Raw genomic sequence first — 21,147 nt, 5'->3', positions numbered from 1 at the left:
TTTACCACATTCACCCCTTGTTTAGATTTGAGTCCGGCGGGGTGAAGTGTACTACCAGTTCTGGTATGTCAGTCTGTCCGGAGGCCTCGTAAGGCTGTCTGATCGTCGCAGCGGCGGTGTTGCGTTCTCCGGTGTTAATGCTGGCGTCTGCGAGGTAGGCGAAGGCTCTTGGGGTTCCAGCGTACCGTCTGGAATTGGGGGGGTGGTGGGGGGGGTAGCGGTGGTGTCTCCGGAGTGCCCGAGGGTGCGAGGTCTCGTAAGGAGACTGTGTCCTCCCGCCCATCTGGGTATGCCACGTAGGCGTACTGGGGGTTGGCGTGCAGGAGGTTCACCCTCTCGACCAGGGGGTCCGTTTTATGGGCCCTCACGTGCTTTCGCAGCAAGACAGGCCCCGGAGAGGTCAGCCAGGTTGGTAGCGTGGTTCCCGTAGTCGACTTCCTGGGGAAAACAAACATTCGTTCATGGGGGGTGGCGTTAATGGCAGTGCAAAGTAGTGACCGGGTGGAATGCAGCGCCGCCGGGAGGACCTCCTGCCAGCGAGAGGTTGGGAGGCCCTTAGACTTTAAGGCTAAGAGGACGGCCTTCCATACCGTCGCGTTCTCTCTTTCCACCTGGCCGTTCCCTCGGGGGTTGTAGCTGGTGGTCCTGCTAGTGGCGATGCCTCTCGCTAGTAGGAACTGACGGAGTTCCTCGCTCATGAAGGAGGCGCCCCGGTCACTATGTATATAGTTTGGGAACCCGAACAAGGCAAAGAGGTCGTTCAGGCATTTAACGACCGTGGTGCTGGTCATGTCTGGGCAGGGGAAGGCAAAGGGGAAACAGGAGTACTCATCAACAATGTTGAAGAAGTACACATTACGGTCAGAGGACGGGAGGGGCCCCTAAAAATCGATGCTCAAGCGCTCGAAGGGGCGGGTGGCCTTGATCAGGCTTGCTCTGTCCGGCCTAAAGAAGTGCGGTTTGCACTCGGCACAGGTCTGGCAGTTCCTGGTCATGGTCCTGACCTCCTCGATGGAGTAGGTCAGGTTGCGGGCCTTAATGAAGTGGTAAAGCCTGGTGACCCCGGGGTGGCAGAGGTCGTTGTGGAGGGTCTGAAGTCTATCAATTTGCGCGTTGGCGCATGTAATTCGCGATAGAGCGTCAGGGGGTTCGTTCAGCTTACAAGATATCATAATCGTAGGTGGATAGCTCGATTCTCCACCTCAAGACATTGTCGTTCTTGATTTTACCCCTCAGCTTGTTATTAAACATAAAAGCGACCGAACGCTGGTCGGTGAGGAGGGTAAATCGCTTGCCTGCGAGGTAATGCCTCCAGCGGCGTACCGCCTCCACAATCGCCTGGGCCTCCTTCTTGACCGAAGAGTGTCGGATCTCAGGGCCCTGGAGGGTCCTTGAGAAGAAGGCCACCGGTCTCCCCTCCTGGTTGAGGGTAGCGGCTAGGGCGAAGTCGGATGCATCGCTCGCCACTTGGAAGGGGATGGACTCATCCACTGCGTGCATAATGGCCTTAGCAATGTCTCCTCTGATGAGGGAGAAGGCCGCGCGCGCTTCTTCCGTAAGGGGGAAGAAGGTGGACTTCATGAGGGGTCTGGCTTTGTCCGCATAATTTGGCACCCATTGGGCATAGTAGGCGAAGAGCCCCAGGGTTCTCTTCAGCGCCTTTGGACAGTGGGGAAGGGGTAGCTCCATGAGGGGACGCATTCTTTCGGGATCGGGGCCGATGATTCCGTTCTCTACTACGCAGCCGAGGATGGCAAGGCGCGAGGTGTTAAACACACATTTCTCCTTATTGTAGGTGAGGTTCAGCCGTTGGGCCGTACGGAGAAATCTTTCCAGGTTAGCGTCATGGTCTTGCCGGTCGCGGCCGCAGATGGTGACGTTATCTAGATAGGGGAACGTGGCTTGCAGCCCGTTCTGGTCAACCATCCGGTCCATCTCCCTTTGGAAGACCGAAACCCCGTTGGTGACGCCGAAGGGGACCCTAAGGAAGTGGTAGAGGCGGCCATTCGCCTTGAAGGCGGTATACTGGCGGTCCTCGGGGCGGATAGGGAGTTGGTGGTAGGCCGACTTAAGGTCGATGGTAGAGAATACCCGGTATTGAGCAATCTGATTGACCATATCAGATATGCGGGGAAGGGGGTATGCGTCCAGCTGGGTGTACCGGTTTATGGTTTGGCTGTAGTCGATGACCAGGCGGTTTTTATTGCCGGTCTTAACGACTACAACCTGGGCACGCCAGGGGCTGCTGCTCCCCTCGATGATGCCCTCCTTCAGGAGACGCTGCACCTCAGAGCTAATGAAAGCTCTGTCCCCGGCGCTGTACCGCCTGCTCTTGGTAGCGACGGGTTTGCAGTCGGGGGTGAGGTTAGCGAACAGGGAAGGTGGCGGGACCTTGAGGGTGGATAGGCCGCAGGTGTTACGCGGTGGGCGATTTAAAGGCTGCTGGTTGTCGACTGTGAGCGGGGGGAGGGGTCCACCGTATGCTAGAGTGACGCTTTGGAGGTGGGATTGAAAATCCAGCCCTAGTAGGACGGCAGCGCATAGCTGGGGCAGGACGAGGAGTTTAAAGTTTTTATACTCCGTGCCCTTAACCGACAGGGTCACAACACAGTAGCCGCTGATGTCTGTGGCGTGGGACCTCGATGCCATCGAGATCCGGTTGCGCGTTGGCTGGACAGTGAGGGAGTAGTGGCTCACCGTGTCTGGATGTATGAAGCTCTCCGTGCTTCCGCTGTCGAACAGGCAGGTCGTGGCGTGGCCGTCTACTTTGATGTCCATCATTGACTTGGACAGCTGATGCGGGCGAGCTTGGTCCAGTGTGACGGAGGCTAGTGTGTGGCTGAGCGGGTCGCTGTAGTCTGTAGGTGAAGCGGTCATCAGGTCTGGAGGTAAGGTGGCGGTCGAGCGTGGTGGGTAAAATGGAGGCGCCCACGAGGTGGGGCAAAATGGCGGAGAAGATGGCTGCCCCCACAACCCACATGAGGCACTGCTGGCGTCGGTTGCCTGGATCAAAGATGGCCGCCCCCATTGCTCATCTGTGGCCTTGATAGAAGATGGCCGCCCCCACAGTTCGCATGAGGCACTGCTGGCCTCTGCTGCTCTCCCTCTGCAGGCCTTCGCGAAGTGGCCTTTCTTCAGGCAGCTGGAGCACGTCGCGTTTTTGGCTGGGCAGCGCGACCTCGGGTGTTTCGCCTGCCCACAGAAGAAGCAGCCGGTGGCCCGGTCGCGGGGGTCCGAAGTCGTAGCCGGTACCGGGGGTGGCGGTCCCGATCGGGTCCGGGACGCCGACGCTGAGGTAGGTCCCGGGGGCGGCGCTACGAGGGGTATTGCGGTCGGGGTCGGGCCCGAGTCCCAGAGTCGCGAACTGTACCTGGAATACACCTCGAGGTCCCGCTGGGTCACTTCTAGGGAGTAGGCCAAGGCTGCAGCTGTGTTCAGGTCGAGGTCCTTTGATTCCAGCAGTCTCTGCCGTGAGTAGTCGGACCGAAGGCCTTTCACGAAGGCATCGCGGATGTTATCTTCAGTGTTTTCTGCAGCCGATACTGCTTTAAAGTCACAGTCCCTGCCGAGTGTTCGTAGCGCCCGTAAAAATTCAGCTACAGACTCTCCTGGCTGTTGCGGGCGGGATCTTAGGAGGTGTCTGGCATACATGGAATTTACCGGGCTCCGGTACTGTTGTTTCAGTAGGTTGATAGCGGCCTCGTAAGTAGTAATGTCCTGGATGAGTGCGTATACTTTAGGGCTCGCTTGGGCGGTCAGAACTCTTAGTTTGTATCTCTGAGGGACGCCGGATTCTTCCAGGTAGGATTCGAAGCAGCACAGCCAGTGTTTGAAGTCGAGGGCTGCGTTTGTTGCTTGCGGGTTTAGATCCAGGTACGGTGGTTTGAGGGCTCGCAGCCAAGCCGGCTGCTGTGGCTGTTGTAGCTGGGCATCTGGCTGGTCGTTTGGCTGCTCCGTTGACTGGTTGTTTGGCTGCTCAAGTGACGACATTTTAAAATTTAGTCAATAAAATTGATATACCTATCAATTCGTCCAATGAAAAGCGACGAGTTAAGAAAGTAACTATAGGTTTTTATTGACTAAATAACAGAGCCCACCCTCGTGGGTGATCGGATCCAAGAAGGAGGAATACCAGCCAGTCGACCACCTTTATACCCGGGCAGGTAGGTGGAGCCATGGGCGGAGTCGGCAGTGGTCAGCCCAGGTATAGCAGCGTGACAAGAGGCGACCTCGTACAGTGATACAACAATGTGAACAGTGATAACTATAGGGAAACGATCTAACAGTGATAACTATAGTGTAACGATAGTAAACGGTAAAAGTGGTTTACCACAGTCTTTTGCGCCTATCAGCAGGGAAGAGGACATCCCTGCGTGCTCTCACTGCCTGCAACAGAACAGGGATGCATCGCTAAATCTAGATGCACAAGGGTATGCACATGGGTGTATGAACAAATGTTAGTGCTAAGTTTCAGTTAATTTGATGACACAGATAAATATATTTCTTTGCACCACTTTCCCGTCTTGTCCATTTTTGCCTGCTACCTTGGAAGTGGCTTTGTCAGTTGGAGTGAATGGTGAGACATTACATAACATCGAGAAATGGGAGTTTGGGTGATAGGAATGGCTTGTTCATTATGGTGTTGTTGGGGGAGGGGGTGGGGGGAATTTAGTGCAGCATGTGGCAGCCATATAGAAACATAGAAACATAGAAGGTAGGAGCAGGAGTAGGCCATTCGGCCCTTCGAGCCTGCTCCGCCATTCAACGAGATCATGGCTGATCATCCAAACCCTATCACCCGGTCCCTACACCGACAGCCATCCCACCCAAGCCCTATCCCCGTAACCCCGTAACCCCACGTATTTAATCCCCCCTAACACTAAGGCCTAGAAATTCAGTATAGCCACTTTTGGGGCGGTAAAGTCGGGCGGCCGCTAAAGTTTGCGCGCAGCGCAAAGTCGCGCCCCCTTCGCCGATATTCAGTCGCATCGCCCCAAGAGGTTGCTGCTGCGCTAAAACAGGCGATGCACGACTATCTTTAGGCACTAAGCCGGCGGTGCTGAGCGATACCCCCGAGGCCGGGCGCAGCGCAGGTGCGGAGAGTTCTTGATTGACGGCAGACACTCTGGCGCCGGTCATCTCTTAAAGGGGGAGGGTGGATTTGTTTGCCTGCCACGCCCTGCACACTGCAGCCCTCAACCTAGGCCTGACCACTTCAGCTTCACCTGTACAATGCCCAGGACTATGGAGAAGGCCAGGGAGAGAGCGCAGCGCTTCAGCGACGGAGACCTGAGGGTGCTGGTTGGCGGAGTGGAGCGCAGGCGCCATGTTTTGTTCCCAGAAGGTGGCAAGAGGCCACTGCCCAGCGCCTACCGGAAAGCCTGGAGGGAGGTGTCCAACAGGGTGTCTTCCAACAGTGTGGTTGCCAGGACTCCTGTGCAATGCCGGAAGAAGTTCAACGACCTCACTCGGGTTGTCAGGGTGAGTACCCTTTCAAGTGTCCTCCTCATCCTTGCATGTGCACCTCACATTATGGGCAAAGGGACCTGAAAGCCCTAATGGCCAGCCCTCATCCAGCAGCTATGGGACTGGCATGAAAATCAATTGCACATTCAGCACTTTACACACTGTCCAAGCTATTCGACCATGGGAGGCATTGCAGACAAGATCAGGGCTACACACTGTCCAAGCTATTCGACCATGGGGGGCATTGCAGACAAGATCAGGGCTACACACTGTCCAAGCTATTCGACCATGGGAGGCATTGCAGACAAGATCAGGGCTACACACTGTCCAAGCTATTCGACCATGGGAGGCATTGCAGACAAGATCAGGGCTACACACTGTCCAAGCTATTCGACCATGGGAGGCAGTGCAGACAAGATCAGGGCTAAACACTGTCCAAGCTATTCGACCATGGGAGGCATTGCAGACAAGATCAGGGCTACACACTGTCCAAGCTATTCGACCATGGGAGGCATTGCAGACAAGATCAGGGCTACACACTGTCCAAGCTATTCGACCATGGGAGGCATTGCAGACAAGATCAGGGCTACACACTGTCCAAGCTATTCGACCATGGGAGGCAGTGCAGACAAGATCAGGGCTACACACTGTACTTAGAGGCCGTCCTTTCTCTTGCAGGCCAAGGTTGCTCACAACCGGCGCAACCGAACTGACACCGGCGGAGGCCGTCCTGACCTCAAAGAGCTCTCCGACCTTGACCAGCATGTGGAGCGCATTATGGGAGGCCGGCTGATTGGCCCCGTCGCCAGCGGAGATGCCGACCCTGTTCTGGGCACCAATGGTAAGGGCATCACCTTTTGGACCTCTCTCGTTCCACTTGCGCATCAGATCAGCATCCTTTGCCACTGTCCGACCAATGCGGTGAATGGCACCACTCATGCCTCCCTCGCTGCCGCCCTGTCCTCACTCTAAAGCTACTCTTGTGCCTTCCTGCTTTCAGATGGTGAATCACCAGGTGAGGAAGCGGGCCCTCAAGCTGCCACTGTCAGCCCTTCGGAAGAGGAGGACGAGGAAGAGGAAGCCGGCCCATCAGTGGCACCCTCAGCCGCACCAGCCCATGGCGATGTAGGGGACACGTCTTCCCTGGAGGGGAGCCGGGGGGAAGGGTCGGAGGAGAGTGAAGTTCCTGGGCCCAGCGGCCTGCAGCAACGCGGGAGGGGTGGGGAAGCTCGGCGGACTTCTCCCCAGAGGGTGAGTGCGGCCTCCAGTCCTGCGATGGTCAGCGCAGAGGAGGTGCGCCTCCTAGAGGAAATGGCCGTCCAGGCTGAGCGCAGGCACACTGAGCTCATGGCTGCAGTGGCAAGGATGCCTGACTCCATAGAGTCACTGGCAAGCAGTGTGCAGGAATTCGGGGCAGCACAGGCCAGGAGTCTGGAACTATTCAGTGCAGCACAGGCCAGGAGTCTGCAGGACATCGCGGCAGCAAAGGCCAGGAGTCTGCAGGACTTCGCGGCAGCACAGTCGGCTTCTAGCCAAGTGCTCAGTCGTGCCGTCTATTCACTGGCTGGTGTCATGCGGACACAGACCAGGGCCACACGGGCACTAACTGCAGCCACCCTCGCTGGATCAGCCAGGCATCGCCAGGGCACTCGCCGCACAGCAGCAGCCCAGCAGTCTGTCCTTCAGCTGTTTGCTGCGCATGCTGCAGTGCTGGCCCGTGCGAGTGCCAATGTGTCAGGCGACCAGCGAGCACCTGCGATCTGCCAGGTTGCCACCATTCCTGCAGCCGACACTGCCACTCCGCCATTGCAGCTGCCACGAGCTGCTGGACAGGCTGCTGCCGCCCAGCCAGAGTTGGAGCAGTCAGCAGCCGGCCACTCCAAGGCCAGAGCTGGTGCAGGCCGACCCCCAAGGGCATCTGCCGTCTCGCCATCTGCCCCTCAGCAGCCTTCCCCCAGCCTTGCTGCAGCCACTGGGCTCCCATTGAGGAGGAGCAGCAGGGCGGGCAGGGGCCAGGCAAGGATGCGCAAGGCATCGCCCTCGCAGGGCAAAAAGTAGAGGCATGCACAAATGCCTGGTGCTTGTTGTAAGGCCGACACTGGTGCAGTTGTTTTTGTGTAAGGCCGAGACTGGTGTCTTTATTTCTTTATTTCTTTATGTAAGGCCGAGACTGGTGTCTTTGTTTCTTTATGTAAGGCCGAGACTGGTGTCTTTCTTTTTTTTTGTAAGGCCGAGACTGGTAGTTTTGTGTTTTTGGAGGGGGCTTCTCCACATGAGCATGTAATGTGGGAAGGGCAGAGGTTTTCAATAAATTATTGTTGTTAAATTGCAGTGTGCATGGTTTTGTGGTTAAGTCCTGGTTGCCCTGCTCGGCTGAGGGCTTGTGGAGCGGCTACATTCATCTGCTGACATTGGCACAAGCCAGTCCCTGAGAGGGGGCCTAGAACCGACGTTCAATAAGCCGGCGACGGGCGGCCCTTGCACTTTGTGCCTCCCTCCTGTGCTGGTCCTCCTCCTCCTCCTCCTCCTCCTCCTCAGGTGGTCCTCCAATCTGTGGTGGCAGTGGCTGAGTCCTGCGGATAGCCAGGTTGTGCAGCATGCAGCAAACGACCACGAAATGGGAGACTCGCTCTGGCGAATACTGTAGGGCTCCACCGGAACAATCCAGACAGCGGAACCGTTGCTTCAGGACGCCGATTGTTTGTTCGATGATGTTCATGGTCGCTTGATGGCTCTCGTTGTATCTCTCTTCAGCAGGGGTGCTGGGCGCACGGAGCGGGGTCATCAGCCAGGTACACAAAGGATAGCCTTTGTCCCCGATAAGCCATCCGCATGGGTGAGGCTGGGCCTGGAACATGTCTGCCACAGAAGTCTGACGCAGGGTGAAGGCATCGTGGCTGCTGCCTGGAAAGCGGGCATTGACAGCTAGGATGAGCTGCCTGTGGTCACACACCAGCTGGACGTTCAGCGAATGGTAGCCCTTCCGGTTGCGGTAATCCTCGGCATTCTCCAGAGGTGCCTGCAAAGCCACATGCGTGCAGTCAATGGCGCCCTGCACCATGGGGAAGCCCGCGAATGCTGCAAAGCCCATTGCACGCTGTTGCTGCTTGGCAAGGGCCATGGAGAAGGAGATGAACTGACGTCTCCTTTTGAAAAGGGCATTGGTGACCTGGCGGATGCAGCAATGCACGGCGAACTGGGAGATGTTGGCAATGCCCCCAGTAGCGGATTGGAAGGAGCCGGTGGCATAGAAGTTGAGAGCCACCGTCACCTTCACTGCCACCGACAGAGGCGTCCTGCTCCTCAGCTGTGGCTGCAGATCACCGTCAAGCAGCTGGCAGATCTCTGTGACCACGGCCCTTCTGAATCGCAGCCTCCGAACACACTGCTCCTCAGACATGTTGAGATAGGAGAACTGCTGGCGGTATACCCTGGGCGGGTAAGGCCTCCTTTGCCGACGCCTGTTGCCCCCTCTCCGTCTAGCCAGGGCTGCCACTCTCTCACGGCATCTGTGAGCCCTTTGGATGTAATTGAGAAAGCCTGCGTTGACACCCATTGCAGCCCCCATAATATGCTGGCAAACAATGAGATGTCAATGAAGGCAAAGACTACTGGAAATCTGTGGCCTGAAGCCAGAAGTACCTGTCCGAGTGTTGGGCCAAAGCAGAAAGCTATCTACCTTGGTCTCTCTCCAAAGATCCGTTTCGCAAGAGGGAGTGCTGCGAAATGGCAGCCTTTTATATTGCAGGAGGAGTGCCCTTTAATTTGCGCCCCCCGCGCCCCGCATCGGCTGAGCACCGTTCCACTTAACAGTCGCTAGGGCCGCCAGGCGTACAATGGGGCGTTGCCGCTGAAGTTCCGGTTGGGGGCGCACAAAGGGCGTTGCACGAGGAAATGACGTCACGATCTGCGCGCGCATCTGAGCACGCACAAAGACTTTGTGCCGCCGCTAAATCTCTAGTGAAGTTGGGGCGAGGCGCAGTTCTCGCTGTGCCCGGGCGCTACCTGCCTAGCGCCCGACATCTACTCCTCCTAAGGCGCTAACGGCTGGCGCAACCAACTGAATTTCTAGGCCTAAGGGTCAACTTTTATCATGGCCAATCAACCTAACCCACACATCTTTGGACTGTGGGAGGAAACCGGAGCACCCGGAGGGAACCCACGCAAACACAGGGAGAATGTGCAAACTCCACACAGACAGTCACCCGAGGCCGGATTTGAACCCGGGTCCCTGGCGCTGTGAGGCAACAGTGCTAACCACTATGCCACCGTGCATTGGAGAAAGTTAAGTAAACCTGGCCATGATGAGGCCATCCCTGGCCTCCTGGGCAGCAATGTGCACCACTGCTGGTGCCACCTCCACCTCAGGTTCCTCCTCCTCCTCCTCCTCCTCTGAACAGGCTGTGCTCTCAGAGCCTTGCTCCTCATGCAGCTGTAATCCTCACTGCTGCACTATGTTCTGCAGCGTCAGCAAACAATGATGATTCTGGAGACCCTGGCTGGTGCGTACTGAAGGGCTCCTCCAGATCTGTCAAGGCATCTGAAGCTCATCTTCAGCATGCCTATTGATTGCTCTATGACACATCTGGTGGACATGTGGCTCCCATTATAATGCTCCTCGGCCTCAGTACTTGGCCTCCTCAAGGGTGTCACGTCTTCAGTGGATAGCCCTTGTCTCCAAGCAGCCAGCCGATAAGTCTATTTGGAGATGCAAAGAGCTGAGGGAGAGTGGACTGGCGGAGCATGAAAGAGTCATGACAGCTGCCAGGGAATCTGCTGTACACATGCATGCTGATCTTTTTATGGTTGCAGACGAGCAAGGGAGTGGAAGCCCTTGCAGTTCACAGACACTCCTGGGTGATGAGAGGTTGTCTTCATGGCCACATGTGTGCAGTCGATGATGCCCTGCACCTGTGGGAAGCCAGCCAGAGCCACAAAGCCCAGCGCCCACTCAATAATACTGACTTCATCAGTGGCAAAGTTTACATAATTGGCTGATTTGTCAAACATGGCATCGGTCACCTGGGTGATGCATTTGTGGGTGGCCGACTGTGAGATCCTGCAAATGTCTGCTGCAGATCCCTGGGAGGAGTCTGAGGTGAAGAAGTTGAGGGCGTGTCCGCCAGGTCCTCAGGACTGCAGGTCTTGTTCCAGCAAGCTGCAAATGTCTGCAACGATTTGGCACAATAGCCTGAGGCTCCTAAAGCACTGCTGCTCAGTCATGTCCAGGAAGCTCATTCTCTGCCTGTATACCCTGTGTTGGGGGTATCACTTCCGGCGTGGTGAAGCCCTGTGCTGACTCCCTATCTCCTGTGGAGCATCAGGTCGTTGAGGAGAAGACTGCTGTTGTGGTTGCTGCTGCTGGTGTGGCTGCTGTTGTTGGTGCTGGGGCTCAATTTGGTCCAATTCTGAGGTCCAAGGTGAGAGAGCATAAGCGGCAAGCATGCTGATGTGATAGATGGCAGGTGAATTGGAGACCAGAGGGCCAATCCTTCAATGTTGTGATAGTGACTTGCAATGTGGTAAGAGTGGCTTCCGAGGTTGCAGAAATGACCTGCAAACTGCTGACAGCTAAATCCCTGCACAAAATGGGGTCAACAAGAGCCTTTCCATTAGTCAAGTAATCAAGTGTAATGTGGGAGTATTTATGTGTTATTCCCAGCTGTAAATTAATGCACTCACACAATGGCCACTGAGCTTCTGCCTCCCCTTCAGAGGTGAGATTCCCAAGGTGCGTGATAACCGTGTTCCTGAAGTTAAAGCCAAAAGCTGATGTTAAAATCCCTCTTAAGGGTCTCTCAACAAGGATTTAATACTTGAATGAGGTCACCTGCCTCTCCCAATCGGGTCCGTGGCGCGCTTCCAAATGGTGCCCGAGTTAAATGCGGAAGTCGGCGGGATGACGGCAGTTACCCGACACGCTGACAATTTCTGTGATTTTTACTGCTGATCCGCCCCCAAATCTGCACGCTCGGCAACGGGAAAATTCCGGCCTGAAGGTGCAAGATCAGAACTCAGCAACATAAAGCCATGACTGCTGATGGATGCCTGATGGATGAAAAGATGCTTTTATTTTGGACTCCAAATGTGGCCTGCTTCTTCAGTTTTATGGACTGTAAATTAAAATCATGCTGAAAGGTGCTCTTGGATTCCAGCATTCTTTTGACAGTTGGTGGTATGTATATTTTGTCGAATTAGTCTGAGATTTAGGGAGTTAAATTCTAATGGCTAAATGGAACAAGGTGCTCCCACAGATCCCCTGTGGAGCTAATAGGTTTATAATAGCATTACCATTTGTTAGGGTGTTATGGCTGTTCAATGATTGTGTATATGGATCTTTAAGCATTAAGTAGTTTAGTTAATAAGAGGTGTGGTGTCCAACAGTCTAATGCATTTTTAATTTGTTTTTGATGGGATTAAGGGAAGGATTAAGACTCCATGTGGTGAGTGTCTTTTTGTATTTAAATATATATAATGAGAGAGAGAGAATAAGAGAGATAAATATTGCGAGCAATGGACAATAGGTAACGATTTAAATTAGATATTGTTTTTTCACATAACTAATTTTAATCCAAATTTTTAAGACTTGTTTCTTTGGGTGAACTAGATACACTATGAAGGCTTTAAAATATAGATGTGATAGATTCTCCCCACCACCAGTTTCTTTTGGCACATAGGGAACATAAGGGTCGATTTTCAGTTACAGTATAGATTGCTGTCACAAGCAGGATGTCTGACCATTTTGATGATCAGGCCTCATTTCCATTCAACTGGCAAACGACCAACACATTCCAAGCACTTGCTTATTTAGGGGAAGGGCAGGAAGTCCAGAAGGCCATCCACAGAGCACAGGTCTGCGCCAAGGGATTAAAGAGAAGGGCAAAGCTGTGTTGATCAAGGGGCAATGGCCAGCAATATTGAAAGGGAGGAGGATTAACCATGAAGCACAGGGGCAGCAACCACACTCAATCTGCTGGCCAAAAAGTGCCAAATAAATAATGTTATTGTTCCCAGAGCTGCTTCTAGCGATCCCTTTTAGCCAGAAAGAAGGAAGAAGAATTATTGACACAATCTGACCCTAAAGAATATCATCCCTCCCTGTAATTTAGATGGTAGAGTGGGTAGAAGTGTATAATGAATCCATACATACAAGATTGAAAAAATGTAGAAAATACAGTAGATTTATGTTGAATTATATTTGGTGACCTTCAGTAATAGGATATTTGGTCATCAAAAACAATTACAAATGACAATATAATTAAAAGTCTTGTATCTAGCCTGAGTCCATTACATTATGCCTTTCAAAGGCATTACACCTGAAAGTATGGTCTCAGAGGCATCACACCTCAAAGCTTTAGACGTTCGTAGCGCAAAAGATAGTGATTTCAGGAAATTATTATTTATTTGTAAAGTTACCAATCAAATATTCGATTGACTAAATCTGAATAAATAAAAAGCAATAAAAAATGAGCAAGCATTAGTAAACTTAATCATAAAATTACTCTATTCTTTTTTCCAAAGTTGACAATCCCAACCTGGCAAGTAGCAGAAACTCTCTAATTTGCTCAAATCATTTTCTGAAATCTGTTTGAATTTGTTTTTTTAATTTGTTTTCCTGGAACAAGCAAATACATACAGTCTTATGCAAATTTCTCGTAAAATTATTTCAGTGGTGATTTACACCCCTCTGTCAATCCTACGCCCCATCCTTGCATCAGCGTAACCTTTGACCCACTGTGAGCAATACCATGGGAACTCAGCAATGATTTAAAAAAATTATTTATACAGTACTTAAAATGTAGTCAGGTTAGGTTACTACCACTGGTTGTAGTAATTGCTTGTACACAGTCTTCTTCTTTTAATTCAATTCAAATGGTCTGATTTCAATTTTTAAACAAAATATCCCCACTTTGTCTTATTTACATTGCTTCATTCAAATTAATGGATAATTTAAAAAAATTAGTACAGAAAGCAACTTTGAATTATCAAGAGTATACGGCATTGGTTGAGGATATCTTGACTTTTGCCTCTTCCAACAGAATCTTGCTCAAATGCATGATAGTATGTCAGTGTTAAAATCAAAGTGGGAAATCATCCCCCACATTCAAAATCAACATTATTGTTTGACATTTACACCTTTAATCTTTCACCCATTTGTTCTTTACGTTTGTCTTACAATTTCAGTGGTTTCTTCAGGCTGTTAAGGTGTAATAAGGAAGAATGTTGAACAAGTTGGCAGGCCATGGGAAATGTAGGAAAGTTCAATATTAAACATAAACGGATCATTAGTGCAGGTGCCAAGAGAGCTGATCAGGATGGCAGCAGTTACAGAAACCGTGAGTTGGTGGGGCCTGAGGGAGAAGGAAGGAGAGAGAACTAGTATTGGGGGAGGCTGTGGGGCAGTAAAGAGTGAAATAATTGCAGTTCTGGCAGGTGTTCTAATCAAGAGAACAAAGGAAAAAGAGAAAGTAAGCCTGATTCAAATTTTTATTTTAATCACGGCTCCCACCAAGAACCCCAAGAGTCAGCACAGCATTCATTGAACCAATCACGCACTACAAAGTACTTGCTTTAGAAACTGCTCCAGTCATGTGTCTGCAACAATCACCCACTAATTATTGAACTAATGAACGCTGACTCATCGGGTAACCTCAGTGGCCTCGTTTACGTTAAAAAAAAATTGTACCTATGCCAAAAGCATCAGTAACAAATAGTTAAGTAGAAAATATTCATATTTAAAAATATCTCTGAATCCTACCAAGGTTCAATCAGATCATCTGCTTTTCAAAGCCTACCTCTGCATAAATTTACAGTGTTCCGATCATTTGTTTTCATACCATTTGAACAAGAACACATCTACCACATGCACATACCCCTAGCACGTCTATCAATAACTCTCCTTTACCAAAGTCTTGGAGAAAATAGGGGGTGTTTCACAACTGTAACAGATCTTACACTTCATGCAACATTCAGAAATTGGTCAAGCTTCCATAACATGGTTTCTATTGGGCCTGAATTTGCTGCAAACTTGCGCCATAATAATGATACATTAACGGTGTGCACCACAGTTAATACATAAAAGTTCCAGGAAATAATGGAATAAGTGAGATATGCCATGAGCTGCGTTATGCCATAGTTTGCTGGCATATTTGTGCCACTCTGCCATTAGCATCTGAAAGCTGATTAAGGTTTGTTCATGGCACTCAGCCCTCTATTGTAGTCAATGGGGATTGCCAATTTCCTGGAATTTAACCATTATTCTCACCACAGCCAGTTAGCCAGTTAGGGTGGCATGATAATTATGTTATTCACGACCCTCACATGTCTCTCAATCTGGGAGGCCAACAAAGTGAACATTAAAGCTGTGGAGTATCACCTGAGTCTGGAAATTCAGTGTATTTTTTCCTAAATCTCTCCATTTTGGCAGTTTATTCTTGCCAGCTCTGCCATCCAGAGCACTGTTAGTGTCTGAAGGCAATTATTTTCAGGGCCCCACCTATTTCTACATGCAAGGAAGGAGAAAGCATTGTAATGGTCTATCCACCAGGAACTGCCCTGATTTCTGTTTCCCAGTTTCAGTTGGTACATTGCATTTCATGGCTAGTATGGCCTGTGTGAAAAAATCCAGCTTTTTTGTCTGCAATTCCTTCCCTCTTTCGTGCCACATATTGGGTTAAAAGCCTCATAAAAAATGGCCCAGTTTGTTTTCATAGATTATCAAAACAAGAACACCAGAACATAGAAGTTTTATTTTAACAGGTGTCGGAGGGAGAGGCCATGACATTCAATTCAAATACAAGCATTCTGTGAAATTTATTTGTATATATGTTTGATTGACAGAACTAAGAAATATGTAAATTTCTTTTCCCAAGTCATTTCTTTGAAAGCTATTTCTCAGCCTGTCTTGTAAAATTGATTAGTGCAACTGATGTCATCACAGAAAGATAGATAGGTCAGACAAAGATTCTGTGGATGATCAGCAACAACACATCAAATAAAGGTTAATATACCGAGACATTGGGCTGGATTTTGTCATTGGGGGTGGGCTGGGGGTGTGTCAGGTGGTCGTCCTGTCCGGACTCCGCCTCTGATGTGAGGCGGGACAAATGAGCAATTTTGCCCTAATTGGGCACTTGATTTCCAGCGTGTGGGAACTCCTGGCCCAATGAGTATTTTGATGCTGAAACTTGCCTCCGATGACGTCATCTATGCAGCTGCATTTAAGGCCTGCAAGCAGCCTTGGTTCTTTTTCAGCCTTTCAACTTTAGCATTATACTTCTGAGGGATTTGTGCAAAAACCATGTCAGGCACCAGACCAAAGTGTGCACCCCGATTCGATGAGAACTCCCTCCAAGCTCTGGTGGAGGGAGCAATAGCAAATAAAGAAGTGCTGTTTCCTTCTTCAGGGAGGAAAAAGCCTCCACAACAGACCAAAGCTGTGTGGCTGCAAGTGGCACAGGAGGTGAGTGTCATTTCAATGTGCAGCAGAACCTGGCTGCAGTGCAGAAAGAGGTTTCCTGACCTTCACCGCACAGGAAAAGTGAGTATTCCATCTGCTTGGAGGCGGGATGGAAGCGGGGTCTGAAACCCCGATTTGGGGAAAATTGCTCGGAGGTGGGCTGGAGGTGGGATTGGATCCGCCCGCCATCTTTTGCAATTTTAACACCTCACACACCTCCAAAACCGCCTCCTTGGGCCTGGCAAAATTGAGTCCATTGGGTAGATTTTGACTATGTGCGATAGTGTCAAACAGGTGATAGCAAGTCAGCAGCCCATTTTACATCTCTCTCCATTTTTATTTCCATTGAAGTCAATACAAGCAAAAATCAGGAGAGATGTAAAACAGGCCTCTATTCGCGATCAGCTGTTTGACAATAGCGATAAAGTCAATATCTACCCCCCATTGTGTCCAGTCCAGTTTACGCTGTAGTTTCCTCTGGCCAACATGATTGTTATTTTCTATCATACAAGGAAGAATAATATCTACAGTGTGTCATTGCTTCATTTACTTATTCATTTACTGTTTATTAAATCTGTTTGGCAGTTTTTAGTTTAACTCATGGTCTAATGAAGTGCTTATTAGTGTTCTATCACCTTCTGAAGGCAATGAAGATCATGTGAGGGTTTAAGAACATAATAAAAACATAAGCAATAGGAGCAGGAGTAGGCCATTCGACCGCTCAAGCCTGCTCCACCATTCAATAAGATCAAGGCTGATCTTCTACCTCAACTCCACTTTCCTGTGCTCTCTCTATATCCCTTAATTCCCTTAATATCCAAAAATCTATCGATCTCTTACTTGAATATACTCAACAACTGAGCCTCCACAGCCCTCTGGGGTAGAGAATTCCAAAGATTCACCACCCTCTGAGTGAAGAAATTCTCCTCATCTCAGTCCTAAATATTCAACCCCTTATTCTGAGACTGTGACCCCTGTTAAGTATGTGTATTGTATTGAACAATTAACACAAAGACTTAAACGTATAACTCAAACAGGTCTTTACTGGTTGGAGGTAGGGACTATACATAGGTCTTTACTTCATGCCCACAGGCGGGAACTGAGGGGAGATCAGTACCCACAGTACTATTTATACCCCTATGGCCAGGAGTGGTACTGCGTATCACTACGCCCAACAAGTAGTGCAGTCCTGTCCATAGGTTCAAAGTAGCACACATATTACATACACAACATTCCTCCCTTCCTAGCTTTACAGTCATCTCCCCATTTAACATAACGTAATAACATATATACATATATAACTTCAGGTTTACATAACAGAATAACATAGATAACTTCATGTCAAAACAGATTACAGATTCAGTCTCTGCGGAAAAGTTCACAGATTCAATCTCTGTGGTGTAGTCGGTTCACGTTGCTGGAGTGACTCATTCAATAGTCCTTCCATGGATTTAACAGTTTGAGCTTCCGAACTGAATTGGCTCCGTTCGGAGGGACCACGTATGTGATCTGGTAGAGGTAATAATGGTTCAGATGGGTCATCTTCTGTTTCGACTTTTCCTTTTCTGCTTCTTGGAGACTCTCTGGGCTCCACTGTCAGCTGCCAGCTGCATGCGCAGTTCCTCCTTCTCTTCCTCCTTTTTCCGTAGTAGAGCCACCTTCTCCCGATGTTCCGTAGACTTTCGGTGCTCCTCCATGATTTCTGTATGGTGGGAGTCGAAGTTACAAGTTGGGCAGGACAGGACATAGTAATATTCGGTGTCGTCCTGATCTAGGCCAGCGAGAGGGTCTTCTATTTCCTCCATACCCAGCTGGGCGTTAGCCAGCTTTTGTTCCAAGTCCAGACATCTTTCCTGAAGAGACTTCTTCATGCGTACCTCTTCATCCAGCTTTTTCTGGGCTTTCAGCAAGTCGTTTACTAATGACCTCATTTGAGATTTTACTACTTCAACTTCTTTTGGAGATTGATTGATCGGACTATTCAATCCCTCTACCGGAGCAGCTGTTTCAGCGGTCTGTTGTTCTACGTTGACGTGAGTCAGCGTACTTTTGGCATCCAAGGGCTGCTCTGTTGCAGTCATCTCAGTCTGTGTTGCCACCTCAGCTCTTCCAATAACCTTTGAGAGCTCCGAACCCCTTTCGTTTGAATATTGAAGTTCGTGTTCAAGTTTTTCCCATTTCAGAGTCCTGTCCTTCAGCATATGCAGGAGTTGGCTGACCGTTAACTCCTCTGACATCAGACGTTTTGTGTGCTCCTGCTCCATTTTCTCCATCAGCTGCTTCTGTTGTCTTTCCAGATTCTCCAACTCTATATCAAAGAACTCTTTCGTTGCATTCAACTCTTGCTCAAAACGGCGAAGCATTTGTTCTAATTGCTGTTGTAGTTTGAAATGGAGTTGAGTTCGAGCCCGATGTCCCTCAGAAATGGGCACATCAGTAGACTTGCCAGACTCAGAATCCACAGTTAAACTATGTTGTTGTTGCTCAGTGGAATTCTGTGCTGAAACTTTGTCTTTTGCACCTGAGTTGGGCTTACCATCATTCGTTCCAGAGTCTGGGCCGACTATCTTCACCGAGTTCTCACTCGTTATTGTTTGTAGGAAATGCCAGTCCATATTCATTTTCCTAATCCACTCCCGTCCTAGTAGTGGAGAACCTCCTTCAGATATCACATATAAGTCCATTATTTGACTGTCTTCGCCCTTGTGGACCACTGCAACCTCTATTTTCCCGAGGGGGTACACTCTTTGCCCCGTGTGTGTTTTCAATATAATCCCCGTATCCTGTAGGGGAATATGTTGGAATAACTTTCCGTAATCTTTCTTATTTATGACCGTCAATGCCGATCCAGTGTCCAATTCCAGTTTTACTTGGACTCCTTCTATCTGAAGAGTGACCCAAATTGTCTGGAGGTCTGCACCCTTACCAGTGTTGAGTACTCTTAAGCTAGCCAGTTCATTACAGCTTAAGCTAGCCAGTTCATTACTGCTAGCGTCTGAATCGGACTCCTGTTCGGTCACCTTGTGTACCTTTGCGTATTTTCCTTGCGGTGACTTCTTGTTGCTGGTCTTCTTCCCTGACCTGCATACTCTAGCTATATGTCCAAGCCTACCACAAGTTCTACATTCTTGGTTTTTAAACCAACACTGGTTCTGATCATGCGTTGTCTTTCCACAACGATAACATTTGCCAGAACTCACACCCAATTTGTGTGCACTGAGCTCCGGTGACCGTAGCTGCATTACTGCCGTGCCTCTCGCTGCGGCTTCGTGTGCTGCTGCCATAGTGACCGCCTTCTCAAGCGTCAGCTCATTCTCCTCGAGCAGTCACTTTTGTGTATCCTGTTTAAATAAACCACACACAAATTTGTCTCGAAGTGCCTCTGTCAGTCCCGTTCCAAACTGGCAATATTTCGCTAATTTACGCAATTCCAGCAAATAATCAGCATTGCTTTCATGCTGTAGCTGCCTTCTGTCGTAAAATTTAAATCGTTCCGCTAGCATCAGCGGCGTGGGGTTTAGATGATCTTTCAGGACAGTAACAATCTCATCGAACGTCTTATCCGCCGGTTCATCTGGTGATAACAGATGTTTCAATTGCCCGTATGTCTTCGCACCCATTAAATTTAATAATGTTAGAGCTTTATCTTGGTCATGAATTTTATTGGCCTTACAATAATTTTTTACTCTTTCAACATATATGGCCCAATCTTCGAGGTCACTATCAAAGGTGCTAATACTCCCGTGTTTAGGCATTGTAGATTTGCAATTTCTCAGATTTTATTTTGTTTACTTGTTATCAAAGATGGCGGCTTCCCGCTCTTGCCGTCGTCCTCCGCCGACAAAATGGCGGTTTTCCCGCGCTTGGCGGTCTTCACCCGTCCCCCGACGCCGTCTCCCTTCAGCCCCCGAGTGCGGCCCTTATCTTTGGTTCCGATCGCTGGCCCGCGCTGCGCCTCGCACTTGAAGCGGCTCCCGGCCTCTGGCTCACCCGCTCGCGCGTTTCACCGCGGCTCTTATCAGGGATTGCGATCGCCCTTATCTTCTCCAACTTCCCCAGCCCTGTCTTTGCAGCCAACACTGCACGGCTTACCCCACCACCTAGGTTGAACAAGGAAACTGCAGAAAGACTTCTGTCAGTCGCTGGAAGCTGTCAGGATGTTTGCTGCACTCCAGTGCTCAGTCGCTGATGGAGGCTTCAGAGTCCTAAAGCCTGTCGCTTCTAGTGGGGTGGTGATGTTTGAAACCTCTCTTCAACTGCCGCAGGGTAAGAACCTGACTCGTCGCCAGTGTTAAGTATGTGTATTGTATTGAACAATTAACACAAAGACTTAAACGTATAACTCAAACAGGTCTTTACTGGTTGGAGGTAGGGACTATACATAGGTCTTTACTTCATGCCCACAGGCGGGAACTGAGGGGAGATCAGTACCCACAGTACTATTTATACCCCTATGGCCAGGAGTGGTACTGCGTATCACTACGCCCAACAAGTAGTGCAGTCCTGTCCATAGGTTCAAAGTAGCACACATATTACATACACAACAACCCCTGGTTCCAGACTCCCCAGCCAGGGGAAACAAACTCCCTGCATCTACCCTGTCAAGCCCTGTAAGAATTTTGTATGTTTCAATGAGATCACCTCTCATTCTTCTAAACTCTAGAGAATATAGGCCTAGTCTACTCAATCTGTCCTCATAGGACAATTCCCCCCATTCCAGGAATCAGTCTAGTGAATCAGTCTTAATGTCTCTTCACTTCTCTTTTGTTTTCTCCCAGCCCCCACTGGCCTTTTAATCTATTTCATTTCCTGTGCTTCTTCAGTCTTGACAAAAGGTTTTCACCCGAAACGTTGACTCTATTTTCTCTCCACGGATGTTGCCTGGCCTGCTGAGTTTTTCCAGCATTTTCTGTTGTTATTTTGGATTTCCAGCATCTGCAGTATTTTGCTATCTTATCAGTCTGGTGAACCTTAGTTGCACTCCATCTATGGTAAGTATATCCTTCCCTAGGTAAGGAGACCAAAACTGTACACAATACTCCAGGTGTACCATATAGGTCTCACCAGAGCCCTATATAATTGCAGTATGATGTCTTCACTCTTATCCTCAAATCCTCTTGCAATAAAGGCCAACATACCATTTGCTTCCTTAATTGCTTGCTGTACCTGCATGTTAACTTTCAGTGATTTGTGTACAAGGACACCCAAGCCCCTCTGAACAC

General features: G+C 49.8%; 1 protein-coding gene across 1 annotated transcript; it reads right to left on the bottom strand.

Annotated features, from left to right (window-relative positions):
* Positions 1 to 217: 217 nt before the first annotated feature.
* Positions 218 to 13,523, bottom strand: LOC147113962 (uncharacterized). Its single transcript, XM_085996174.1, has 3 exons — positions 13,464 to 13,523; positions 2,698 to 3,192; positions 218 to 438 (listed from the first exon to the last, which is right to left on the bottom strand). Exons 1-3 carry the CDS (start codon positions 13,521 to 13,523, stop codon positions 355 to 357), a joined length of 639 nt encoding a protein of 212 aa, XP_085852300.1. The 3' UTR covers positions 218 to 354.
* Between the last annotated feature and the right edge of the window lie 7,624 nt (positions 13,524 to 21,147).

This window comes from Somniosus microcephalus, chromosome 8, assembly GCF_052327205.1.
Source record: "Somniosus microcephalus isolate GS21.2 chromosome 8, FLI_Smic_1.0, whole genome shotgun sequence".
NCBI classification, from domain to species: Eukaryota; Metazoa; Chordata; class Chondrichthyes; order Squaliformes; family Somniosidae; genus Somniosus; species Somniosus microcephalus.
This window is presented reverse-complemented; position numbering and strand designations above follow the sequence as displayed.

What these genes read in the sequence shown, in the direction of transcription:
- LOC147113962 (XM_085996174.1), bottom strand. Translation starts at nt 13,523, where the DNA reads ATGCATTTGAGCAAGATTCTGTTGGAAGAGGCAAAAGTCAAGATATCC. An exon ending in AGATATCCTCAACCAATGCC is followed by an intron (nt 3,193 to 13,463) that starts GTATACTCTTGA and finishes TTCTGTGGGCAG; the next exon opens with GCGAAACACCCGAGGTCGCG. An exon ending in GCTTCATACATCCAGACACG is followed by an intron (nt 439 to 2,697) that starts GTGAGCCACTAC and finishes TGTTTTCCCCAG; the next exon opens with GAAGTCGACTACGGGAACCA.